Source organism: Dothidotthia symphoricarpi (assembly GCF_010015815.1).
Source record: "Dothidotthia symphoricarpi CBS 119687 unplaced genomic scaffold P153scaffold_1, whole genome shotgun sequence".
NCBI classification, from domain to species: domain Eukaryota; kingdom Fungi; phylum Ascomycota; class Dothideomycetes; order Pleosporales; family Dothidotthiaceae; genus Dothidotthia; species Dothidotthia symphoricarpi.
The window spans coordinates 154,188-165,370 of record NW_022985008.1 but is presented as its reverse complement, the minus strand read 5'-3'; the positions used below and the strand labels follow the sequence as shown (position 1 = coordinate 165,370).

General features: G+C 54.4%; 6 protein-coding genes across 6 annotated transcripts; 2 read left to right on the top strand and 4 right to left on the bottom strand.

Moving 5' to 3' along the window:
- Positions 1 to 24: 24 nt before the first annotated feature.
- Positions 25 to 1,955, top strand: P153DRAFT_328667 (uncharacterized protein). Its single transcript, XM_033665362.1, has 2 exons — positions 25 to 926; positions 979 to 1,955. Exons 1-2 carry the CDS (start codon positions 317 to 319, stop codon positions 1,707 to 1,709), a joined length of 1,341 nt encoding a protein of 446 aa, XP_033528796.1. The 5' UTR covers positions 25 to 316; the 3' UTR covers positions 1,710 to 1,955.
- Positions 1,956 to 2,166: 211 nt separating this feature from the next.
- Positions 2,167 to 5,306, bottom strand: P153DRAFT_391748 (uncharacterized protein; the record flags this gene model as incomplete). Its single annotated transcript, XM_033671092.1, has 2 exons — positions 4,716 to 5,306; positions 2,167 to 4,600 (listed from the first exon to the last, which is right to left on the bottom strand). The coding sequence occupies exons 1-2, from the start codon at positions 5,081 to 5,083 to the stop codon at positions 2,167 to 2,169; spliced, it is 2,802 nt and encodes a 933-aa protein (XP_033528795.1). The 5' UTR covers positions 5,084 to 5,306.
- A 130-nt stretch (positions 5,307 to 5,436) lies between these two features.
- Positions 5,437 to 7,052, bottom strand: P153DRAFT_328662 (uncharacterized protein). The gene is made up of 2 exons (XM_033665361.1): positions 5,941 to 7,052; positions 5,437 to 5,886 (listed from the first exon to the last, which is right to left on the bottom strand). Exons 1-2 carry the CDS (start codon positions 6,588 to 6,590, stop codon positions 5,700 to 5,702), a joined length of 837 nt encoding a protein of 278 aa, XP_033528794.1. The 5' UTR covers positions 6,591 to 7,052; the 3' UTR covers positions 5,437 to 5,699.
- A 103-nt stretch (positions 7,053 to 7,155) lies between these two features.
- P153DRAFT_328659 (uncharacterized protein) lies at positions 7,156 to 8,613 on the top strand. The gene is made up of 3 exons (XM_033665360.1): positions 7,156 to 7,264; positions 7,327 to 7,345; positions 7,399 to 8,613. Exons 1-3 carry the CDS (start codon positions 7,257 to 7,259, stop codon positions 8,512 to 8,514), a joined length of 1,143 nt encoding a protein of 380 aa, XP_033528793.1. The 5' UTR covers positions 7,156 to 7,256; the 3' UTR covers positions 8,515 to 8,613.
- Positions 8,614 to 8,860: 247 nt separating this feature from the next.
- On the bottom strand, positions 8,861 to 9,637 carry P153DRAFT_402117 (uncharacterized protein; the record flags this gene model as incomplete). The annotated part of the gene is made up of 1 exon (XM_033671964.1): positions 8,861 to 9,637. The coding sequence occupies exon 1, from the start codon at positions 9,299 to 9,301 to the stop codon at positions 8,861 to 8,863; it is 441 nt and encodes a 146-aa protein (XP_033528792.1). The 5' UTR covers positions 9,302 to 9,637.
- A 115-nt stretch (positions 9,638 to 9,752) lies between these two features.
- Positions 9,753 to 11,172, bottom strand: P153DRAFT_278887 (uncharacterized protein; the record flags this gene model as incomplete). Its single annotated transcript, XM_033662985.1, has 2 exons — positions 9,753 to 10,511; positions 10,561 to 11,172. 2 exons carry the CDS (start codon positions 11,170 to 11,172, stop codon positions 9,753 to 9,755), a joined length of 1,371 nt encoding a protein of 456 aa, XP_033528791.1.
- Positions 11,173 to 11,183: the final 11 nt, after the last annotated feature.

The window sequence follows — 11,183 nt, the reverse complement described above, 5'->3', positions numbered from 1 at the left end:
GCGTGAACTCCGCAACCTCCGACGCGAACCCCCAACCTCACACGGTTCCATCACGTCAGGCGCCGCACCCGACCCGCCGAGTCTCGAGTCCATCGCCAGACATTACCGACAGCCCCTGCGATCCATTTGACGCCCCGTTGCCCTCGTGCAGCGCCCTCAATCGCCCTCGGTCCCGGCTCAACCTCCGCAGCCTGCTCCGCCAGCGCGCAAGCATCACAAGCATCACGCGCTTCGGCCCGCAGCACAAACAACAACCACGACCGCACCACGTCTCAGCACGCTCTGAGCGCGCCCACGGCGCATCCTCGCCGCCAGCATGGCCACCATGCGGCCCAACGAACTCAACCTCTCCATCACGCCCATCCTCTCCGCCAACCCGCTCCCCGTCGCAGACAGCGCAAAGAAGCCCAGCGCCCCACGCACCCCCCGGATAGACGTCGAGCCCCTGTATGCCGCCGTCAAGGGCGCCGTGAGCGACGCCGACTGGACCACCTACAAGAAGTCGCTGTCGGATTTCCTGCTCGGCGAACTGAACCAGGAGGAGCTCTCATGGCGGCTGGGCAGAATTCTAACCACACCCGCCCTGGAACGCGCACACAACGCGCTCGTCACGGCCATCTATGCGAACTGCTGGCGCGATGTGCCTGAAGCGGGCATCGCGAGCTGGGTGTCGAGTAGCGATAAGCCGAGCAGTGGGACGGCCAAGGGGGCAGGGGATGAGAGCGAGAAGCGGCTCAAGTACGAGGTTATGCAGCTGAGCCGCAGAGAACGGAAGCGATTAAAAACTATCCCCCCGGATAACGCTCTTAATTTCGGGCCCGACGTGGTGGGCATCGGGACAGTGCAGGAGTACATCGACGCGCGCAGAGTAAAGCAGCCAGAAACAGGACCCACCAACATCCAAGGCGGCAGCTACTCGAAGACGAGTAAGTTCCCCCACCTCCCCAGTCTCAACACCCTACTAACACCTTCACCCAGACTGGGACCTCGAGATCCGCAAACGCTACACCTCCGCCCTCTTCTCCGAAACCCACGAATTCCCCACCGCAACAACAATCTCCCACCGCCTCCTCCCCATCTGCTACGAATTCGGCCTCGCCCAGGGCCACACCCCAGACTGTCCCGACTACCTCAACCTCGCGACAGAAACCTACATCAAAGAAGCCCTCGCCTCCTTCCTGGGCAAAGTCTGCGCAAACGGCCCCTCCTACATCCGCACAGGCGAGTTCAAAAAGCGCGTTGCCCGCGAGGAACGCCTCGTGGAGCGCGGCGAGCTGGCGCGCGCGGGGAATGGCGAGCTGCCTGTTGAGACGGAGGAGCGGCGGACGAGGAGGGTGCTTTGTATGGAGGATTTGAGACTTGCGCTTGAGCTTGGGGACTCGTTTTTGGGTCAGACACCGCTTATTGCTGGGGCGATTGTGAATACGAAGTTTTTGGATACTGTGGGTGTGGAGGATGGGTTTGATCTGCCGCCTGCTGCGCCGAGACAGGGGATTAATGGGGGGCTGAATGGTGGGCTGAATGGGAGTGCGAGTGCGATGCCGCTTTTGCATTTCCCCCCCGCCGCTGCTGACGACTTTGGCGATCCGATGCTCCTCGATGACGATATGGGCATGGGGTTCGGGTTTGGATGGCAGGGCGGCAGCGTGCAGGACTTAGCTGCGTTGGATGATGCGCTTGATGACGTTTTGAGCCTGGGGGACTTGTGAGAGAATGTTGTGGGGGTTGGTTTGTTGATGCATTTTTTTGGCGTTCCGGAGGGCTTGTTTGGCGTTTGGGCTTGGGTGTGGGATGATACCCTATTTGCGAATGTGCGTGCGTGTGTATCCAACGTGTTTAGATGAATGGCGCGGGAGGATGGGACGGGCTTGTTGAGGGGACTTGGTGTCGGTATTCTGTTTGGAAACTCATATTCATAGTTCATCTATCCAAAGTTGTGTAGCACCTTTATGGCGAGAGGTGTACAAAATCATTGTTTCTTATTCAGCTATTTACACATGATATACACCAAGTCTCGTTCTCACATCCCCATTCTTTGCTTGGAAAGAGAGAAGAAGAAGTGCATGGAGGCTACATTCCTCAATCGAGGAAAGAGGATAAGACGATCCAAACACCCAAACGTCTCCCAACATCACCCACGCACTCTACTTCCAGACAACGCATAGTCTACTCCGCCTTCGCCGCCGCAAGCTTAAGAATCTCTTCCACGCCCTTTGTCGCATTCTTCGGATCCTTAGCAACCGCCTGCCAAACCTCACCATGCTTCGGCTCCGCCATCGCCGCCTTAGAAAGCACCTCCTGCTTCTTCTCCTCAGTACCATGCTGCTCGAGGAACTTATAGTACCAAACCCACCCATCGCCATAATCCGAGTCGAGCACAATAGCCTTGGTAAACCACGTAGCGGCCTTATCAAGCCGGCGCTCAGCCCAGAAGATGCGCGCCACGACGACGAAGAGCTGCGGGTCTTTTTCGACTTTCTTGATGGCTTCGAGGGCGCGGGGCTTGCGCTGCGTGCGGGCCTCGAGGTGCATGATCTTCTCTGTCCAGAGCAGGCCCGACGTGGGGCATTCTTGGAGTGCGGCGGCCATGATTTTCTGCGCGGCGGGCACGTTGTTTTGGCGGCGCTCGAGACGCACCGCTTCGCAGAGGAGGTCGGGGTTCTTTGGGTTCTGTTGGCGCCCACGGTCGAGCGTGGAGCGCGCTTTGACGACGGCGCCGGACTTTTCTTGCATGCGCGATAGCAGGATGTAGAGGATTGGCGATTTGGGGGCGGCGCGGGTGCCGACGCTCAGTGCTTCTTGGGCTTCCTTGAGCTTGGATAGCTGCTCGTATATCTGCCCTTTGACGGCGTGTAGTTTCCAGCTGCCGGGCCAGTTTTGCAGGCCCTGGTTACAGATGTCGATTGCTGCTTCGTAGTTCTCCAGTTGTCGCTCGAGGACGGCGGATTTCATGAAGATCCTGTCAGTGGCAGCAGACTCTCGAGCGACCTGCAGGAAACTACGCGCCTGCTCGTAGTTACCGGCATCGACCTCGAAGTCGACTGCACGGGTGTAGAGGTTCTCATTACCGGGTAGCTGTTCGAAGGAACGTCCAAGAACCTTGCGAGCACCTTCAGGATCTCCCGAGTGCCACATTTCTCGGGCGTACAATAGCCAGAGAGATTCTGAATTGGGACAGGCATTTACCGCGCGTTCAAGGACGCTAAGAAGGGATTCGGTGGTGCCGTGGTGTTTCTCTAGATCAGCAGACGCGTGCCAAACGGTAGTCGAATACGGAAATATCGATACAGTATGGCCAAGGATAGCACGAGCGGACTCGTAGCGGCCACGACTCGAAATAGACTTGGCATCTTCCAGCCATATGTCACGTCGATCGTCGTCCTCGTCGAGAGTCCAGCCTACGGTGGCTTTGATAATTGACGCTGCTGTGCCTTTGTCGCCCTCCTCTTCGCAGATCTCAGCCTGAGCTAACCACTCCTCACGCTTGATCATGGCGTTCTCCTTGATCAATGCCTTCACGGCTCGTTCCATGATCCTGTCGCACATTTCAACCTTCCCTAGCTCTTCTTGCAACCTACAAGCATGTATCCAGATCGCCCAGCTCGTAGGGATTGCTTTACGCGCTTTGTTCAGCACCTGCTGAGCTGCATCAGCGTCACTTACGCGTGCGTAAGAAATCCACAGCTCTTCCGATAGAGGTATAGTATCGGTAGCCTTGGCGAACAGAAGCTTGACATTTTCAATTTCCTCGGTGTCGTTGATCAATGTCTTCCACAGTTCCACTGACTGCGCGTTGTGATCGAGGGCTTGCCGAGTAACCTTCTTCCGAGCTGCGGGCGTCTGTTCCAATTCGATAGCAGCTTGCCATAGTCTGATAGCCTTTGGGTTGAGTTTGATGCCGTTCGCCGCGATGATCTTAGCGTTGTGTATGTTCTCTCGATTCAGACGAATAGCTTCCTCCCACACAACTATCGACTTGGGACACATCTCACAGCCCTTCTGGATGACCTTCTTGGCGGTGTGAATCTTGCCTGCTACCTCTTCGAGACGTGCAAGAGCGACATAACCAGGGCCGTTGTGGACGTTTGTCTTGACAGCCGACTCAAGCAGCACTCGCGCACGGTTGATATCCTCCACAGGCACTTCATCACCCGCTGCCTGTTTCCTATCCAATGCAGTAATGTAGCCTTTCGGATCGACCGTTGTCGCTGTTCCGGACGTTGTCGCCGTCTGTGTGCCAGGAGCAGCTGAGGCCGCCGAGTCTAATCGGACAGTAAGGGCTGACAGTTGTGCGGCTCCGATGGAAGCGAAATTTGTCATAGTTCCAGAATCGGCGTCGTTGGAGGAGATTGACGTGTCCAGCTCTCCCGACTTGCTCGCAGCTTGCAGTACACTATCCGGCACCGCGTACGACCTCGAGTTTGCCATGCGAGCCTCTCTCGCGCGCTTCGCTTTTCCCGTCATGTCTCCTACTTCAGGCAACGCGGCCCACTCTTCTTCGGACACGGCACCGAGCGCACGCTTCAGGTCGGCGAATTGTAGTTGGATCTTCGGGTTGTTCTTCTCGTATTCGTCACGTTCTTGTTGCTCGCGAGCTTCCCTAGGTCGGACATCGGTATCTGTTCGTGGAAAAACATACAATGAATACTTCGACAACATAGATAGAGGGGCAAGAGAGTATGGGCAAAGAGGGGAAAGCAAAAAGGGATACTAACCTTCTGATTCGTCGCCGTCTGTCCATCTTCTCCTCTACATCCTGGTATATCCGATCTGCCTCGTCATCTTCCTTGTCGTAGTTCATGCCGCTTGAAAATAAACCGACTTCATTGTCGGGATCTTGGAACCTCTTCTCCTCCTCGTCCTCTTCCTCCTCTTTCTTCTCTGTCACGCCATACGCGGAAGGAGCTGCCTGCCCTAGAGATGCCGCACGTTTTGCCAGCATCTCCTTCATCTGCTCCTCAGAAGGCCCCTCGCGAGCTGGGCCCAAATCACTTCGAGTTGTGAACCCAGTAGCACCACGCCCGAGACCAGCTACGTAGTTCTCGGGCGCAGGCATCGACAAGAAGTCGCGACGGCCACTCATATTGACGGTATTGTCGCGTTTATGTGGTTGAACGGGTGGTTATAATTGCAGGCCGGGAGGGTTGTGGAGGCCCTTGATGCTCTATTGGTCCTCTCACTGTCGTCCGGCGAAGTATCAAGCTGTCGAACGATACGAGTTGCAGCTTCTTCAAGTTCGACGTGTCGTAGCGATTGGCGCGCTCAAGCGGTCCCGAGTAGCAAAGTGTGGTCGTAATGAGGTATATGCGAATGCGAAGGACGCGGTGAACAGCCGTGACGAAGTTTCCACCTAGAACGGTATCACGTGAGACGCTAACCCGAATGACGAGTATGCGACAAGACCTGCTGTAGCTCAGTGCCATATTATCTTATGATCAAAACTAGGTGAATAAATTAAACTACCAATAGGCTTACTCGAGTCGCCAGTCTACTATGTAACAAGGACAATCACATCGTACTGTGCAACTAGTACGATAGAAGCATACACTGCGTACTCTTCAACTTAATATACATATCTCTCTGCGAGACTCCAGCATATCCTTACTCATACCTGAGTGTCCCAATACCAAACGCCTGTTGAGCCCCATGAAAATCCCCAAAATACCTCAAACAGCTAATCGCACAAACTCTCAGCAGCCTCATGTGCTCACCGGATTCTTCTCGGAGGACAACCACCTCGTCCTAAAACTCATACTCTTGCTCTCCGACTGCCCAGGCCTCTTTCCATTTGATGACTTCGGAGGCTGAAGCGCAGCACTAGGCGAAATGGGCGGCAGCGGTGGAGGCGGCTCGTTTCGCACCAGTTCGGCCTTTAGGTCTCTCAGACTATAGGATAATCAGTTAGCAAGTCCACTAAACATCGTTTTACAAGATTCTCACCTTCGCGCTTTCTTGACCTTTCCTCCAAACCAGTTTTTGAAGCTCTTGCTCGTGGACGGCCTCTCCTGCTCGGGCGGTCGTGTGGGAAAGGAGCTCGCAGCACTACTACGTGGACTCGAAGCGGTGATGGTGTTTGTTTCTGCGCTCTCATCTTCCACATCTTCTACTTCTTGTACTTCTTGTACTTCTTGTTCGTATTCTTCATCCTCGTAGTCTTCCTCATCGTCGTCCAGCGGTGGTGCCCATCTCTCCACATCTCCATTAACAACGACAAACCAGCCCAGCTTCTCACCCGGCGCAACCTTGTCTCTCAGCTCTGTGATTGGCGCCTGTTGGCCATATTTCAAACCATCGCTTTGCACCTCATCCAGGTCCGCACCCAGCTTGACTTCGCGCACCTTGTCGCAAACATATGCGTACGGCTGGTCCTTGACAGTGAGATCTTCGGGGTCATATTGCTCGATGAAACGGAGATCAGGCATCTGTTCCATCTCGTTCGGGTACTCCTTCTTGAAGTTTTCCAGCATGCAGGCCGAGGTCGCCGGCGCCATGAGCCACTCGGGAGCTACATCGTCGAGATTCTGGAGTATGGTATGAATGCGAATTTGCGTGCGGGGCCATCGAAAGCCGTGAACCAGCCAGGTAGGCATTTTTGAGAGAATATCCAGAAGAATACAGATGGCACGTCCGTGGGGTGGGTGTTTAACGCAAACAGCTCGTCACACAGCTCGAGGATGGGAAAAAGCAATTCGGTGAGATCCGTATTCTTAAGTCAGCTCAGCTCCCTATGCAGTGGTAGGTCGAATGAGCTGCTTGCATGGGACAATTTGCTTCTTTATCAAGTTTCTACGGCGGAGTTGCACATTGTCACACATCAAAGGTCAGGCGTTCGGAAATTGTACGAACGGTTTCGACGATATGCGTTTGGCGGGCGGCCGGGCCGTTTTCCTCCTCGGACCTGACGACGGACGGGACTCCGAATTGGAGGGCAAACAACGGATGAGTTGGCGAATGATGTGGAATCGGAGTTTGTTTTGCGCGACAAGAGGAGGACAACGGCAAAGGGACCTGGTCCTGGCTGGCAGTGACGATCTGATGATGTGGATAGGGAGATTGGAGGTCGCATGTCCATGTCGATCGAAAACTGGGGAAGCTAATGCAGGTCGCGGTTCACTGATCGCGCTTCGGTTCCGCTTTCCCATTGTCCGCCGTTCACCCCAAAGTTGGCGCTGAGCTATTCCCCACAATGACAGGCTAACTACTCAGACATCAAAGAGACGTTTCCGCTGCTAGAGTCGCTCGGAATTTATCACAACATGCCTCTGTAAGTTCTTTTGCGCTTGTGCGAATCCTATATACAGTCACTCACAGCTAACGACATGACAGACATTTACTAGGCAAAAAGGTACCTCATCGACTATATATTTGTTCTCGACCCCTACAGCTAACCCGCCACAGTCATGGAACGTCTACAACCCCGCCAACATCGCCCGCGTCAAGGCCGACGAAGATGCTGCCGCCGCCCGCGAAGCCGCAGATGAGCAGCGCATGCAAGACCTCGACGCAGAACGACGCGCCGCCATACTACGAGGTCTCACACCCCCGCCACTCCCCGAAGCAGATCCAGAAAAGGACGCTGAACGAGAAAGGGAAAACGGTAAACGCGACCGCGGCCATGACAAGAAGCGGAGGAAACTCGCCGGCGAAGACGACACAGACATGGATATCCGACTAGCAGCGTCTATCACAGCCCCCAAAGGCGTCGACGACGACGACGGAACAAAAGTCCTGAAGCTCCGCACCTCAGCCAGCGACGCCCCGCTCACCGACCACGCCGGCAACATCAACCTGTTCCCCGTGGACGTCAAGGAGGCCATGAAACGCGAGAAGAACGCCGAGCTCGAGAGAGAGAAGCAGAAGAAGCGAAAAGCACTCGAGGACCAATATACCATGCGCTTCTCGAACGCAGCCGGCAGAGGGGGAACAACCCAGCCCTGGTATTCTTTATCGGCACACAAAGAGCCGTCGCAAGACGCCAGACCAAGCGAGAATCTGGCAGCCTTGGAAAGCAAAAACGTCTGGGGCGACGAAGACCCGCTACGTAAAACCAGGGAACAAGCTCGTATAAGCTCCAACGACCCCTTTGCTTTCATGCAGAAAGCGCAATCCCAGCTGAAGAAGTCAAAAGAGGACAAGAAGAGATGGGCCGCGGAGCGTAAGCGAGAGTTGATGGAGCTGCGAAACGAGCAGGAGAGGGATGACCGGAGTAGGCAGCATAAAAGGAGGAGGAAACAAGACGATGGTGCGGAGGTTTCGTCGCATCACTCTGATCGTCACGGTGATAAGGATGTGTTGTCGAGACACAGGTCTCGTCGTAGAAGTCGGAGTCGCAGCCGTGAGAGGAAGCACGATCTTGACGCTGGGCGGAGACGGGAAAGGCGGCGGAGTAGGAGTCGAAGTAGAGACCGCGATAGGGGGAGTAATCATAGACACACTTTGCACAGTAAGGATAGAGATACTCGGGACGACCGGGCGAGACATCGTGAAACGGGGCCCCTACAGAGAGAAACTTGATCATCGCAAGTAGAAGTGAGGGGGAGTCTATCCAAGACTTTTAATCTGCCGCCGTGCAAATATCTTCTCTACACAATCATACCTTGCACACTCTCCAACCCATAACAACGAGTGACAACATTGCAGGAAAGTCAAATACGGGATCGAAAATATGACTTCTGGTTCCAAATCCTAAGCTCAAGCCTAAGTAAGGAGAAGACGGTAGAGACCATTACAACAATGATACCCTCTAACCGCAAGACCCCCAAGACTTCCCAATCTCCCCACGCATGAACAGTGTAATAGCAATACCCGCCTAATCCGCCTACCCACCAACAAACCCAACAGACCAGAAACCCCACAGCCCTCAGATAGTCTTGCTGCGACACCGGACCTTACCCACCCTGGCCTCTTTCCCCGTCGACAACCCCCCATCCCCATCCTTCCATCGCACCTCCACACTCCCCTCCAACACCCTCTCCTCACCCCCCAGCCGACCCAACACACGAATCCTCACAACGCGCTCAGTCCGCCACTGCACCACGCCCTCGCCGCTCCTCTCCTCTAAGCTTGTCGTCGTTACAGCGCTTAACACATATGCCTCTGGACTAACAAATGCGTTAACGACTAACTTCTGTACTTTGTTGCCTAGCCACGTGCCGAATTGTAGCGATAGGTATATAAGGTAGAGGAAGGCCCATAGGAGGAGGGTTGCGAGGAGGGAGTTAAGGGAGGTGTTGAGCGTGGTGGTGATGGTTGGGTGGGTGGGGTTGAAGACGAAGGCTTGGTGGGTTGTGAAGACTGGCATGGTGGGTGTTGTGGGGTGGGCGGGTTGGTGGTGGACGGAAGCGGATGGCTATGTTTGCGGGTAGGCGTGTTGATGTTTGAGTGGTGGTAGTGATAACGATAGACTGCCGGTGCTGGTGGTGTTTGATCGCGGCTGTACTGTTGATGGTGTTGATGTTGTGTGATGATAGTGAGGTTTTGGTGGTGGTGTGGCCAGATGGAGTTGTTATAGTGCAGGTGCATCGCACCTTCTGGCCTGATCGCTTCTCCGTCTTTGCTCTTTCTCTGACTACTAGCCCCGGCTGCTCGTTAGACACTTCCGCTCTTACGCCTGGAGAAAGCTTCTTCGTCGATCTTACTCCATTTCATCTCACTGCGCACCGTGCTTCTCAAAAACTAACGTGGTTAGGGAAGCTGTTGATCCTGAGAGAGCTCGCGCTGTTGCGACATGTGATCTTGTCATCCCCTCGAGTTCACTTCTTGGCTTGGTCACTCGTCGACACTGCTGGGTCTTCCTTTTGTCCCACATCAAGTTTGACCTTCTCTGCCCATGGCGGCTCTCCATCGTCATCGAACTCCGCCCATTGAAAGAATGAGCACCCATCCTGACCTGGAACATAGTTCGTATGACACATCCACATATACCTGCCTCTCGACTCCTTTTTCCTGGTCGCACACCTGAGCACCGTTGGAACCTTACAATGGCACATAGGTGTAAACTTTGGGTGCAGATTATCCTTATAGAACCGGTACGTGATGTTGAGCCGCTTGCTTTTCGCCAAAGGGTGCGGATCAATAGCTTGCGCCGGGGCAATGGAGTGCTTCCATTCCTCCTGCATCTCAGCGTGCATGATCAGGAGTGAATTGTGTGGTAGGTGGATGGATATCTGGCCCTGTGCGTCTGCCAGGCTCCCGTCTGCTTTGCGATATTCGTCGCCTTCTGCTACGATTCTGCGCACGCGGAACTCACGAGCAACACCGAGACTTAGACTGCCGATAACTGCTCGGGGGCCCAGGTAGGTGAGCTGGTCGGCGTGGTATCCTACGTTTTCCTGAGGCCCGTCGTAGCAATTTACAAAGGCAGTGTTGGCTTTCCAGGGATGAGGAGACTGATACTTCAGTTTCTTGCCGTTCGGATAGAAGTCCTGGATTCTCCGTTGGATTTCGCGATTCACAGCTTCTTCGACTTGTGGGCAAGCGTTGAGCATCTCTGGCAGGCTCTGGCGGACATCCTGGATAGTGTTAGTAGAGCCATACAATATGCAATTTGCATATACCTACCTCCACCTTGCGTCCATCATAGATGTACTCGGCCTTCTGTTCTTCGGCTTCTGCCAGGCTGTTGACGTAAAAGCAGAATGTGTGAGGACTCCAAACAACTCTGTCAAAAAGTTTGAACTCTAACTTTTGGTAGGTAGGTGCATCTTCAAGTAGCTGTAACAGCAGCGCGTCGGCTTGCTTGGGTGGCAAGAAATTGTGTATGATCGAACATGGAGTGTGTGCTTCGATATCTTCTGGGCTGTACAAATGCAGTGTAGCACCCTTCTTGACCATGGGCCTCTTCGCCGGTCCTCCACTTTGGGTTGTTATGCGGAACGAAGTTAGTGATGATTGATATCCTATTGCGGCTGCAGGTCGCTTGCGCGGGGGTTTAAGTTGCCTTCCCGTAAGGCATTCTGACGCTTGCTCAACTGAGCCGTCAGAGACGAGAAGGGCTTCAAGTAGAGTTGCTCCATCTAAGTTCGGATAGAGGGATGCCAATAAAGCCAATTTGAAGTCTGTGGATTCCTCCTCTACAGGTGGCGCTTCATGGACAGGTGTGAGATTTAGTGGTACTGTATATGCCTGCAACCCATCAACCCGTCTCCTTTTGCGGGACACAAACGCGTCCATGTTGTTGGATA

Bases quoted from the DNA above. Each gene is read 5' to 3' on its own strand.
- P153DRAFT_328667 (XM_033665362.1), top strand. From the start codon at position 317: ATGGCCACCATGCGGCCCAACGAACTCAACCTCTCCATCACGCCCATC. The intron at 927-978 runs GTAAGTTCCCCC...ACCTTCACCCAG, and splicing joins CGGCAGCTACTCGAAGACGA to ACTGGGACCTCGAGATCCGC.
- P153DRAFT_328662 (XM_033665361.1), bottom strand. From the start codon at position 6,590: ATGCCTACCTGGCTGGTTCACGGCTTTCGATGGCCCCGCACGCAAATT. The intron at 5,887-5,940 runs GTGAGAATCTTG...ATTATCCTATAG, and splicing joins AAGGTCAAGAAAGCGCGAAG to TCTGAGAGACCTAAAGGCCG.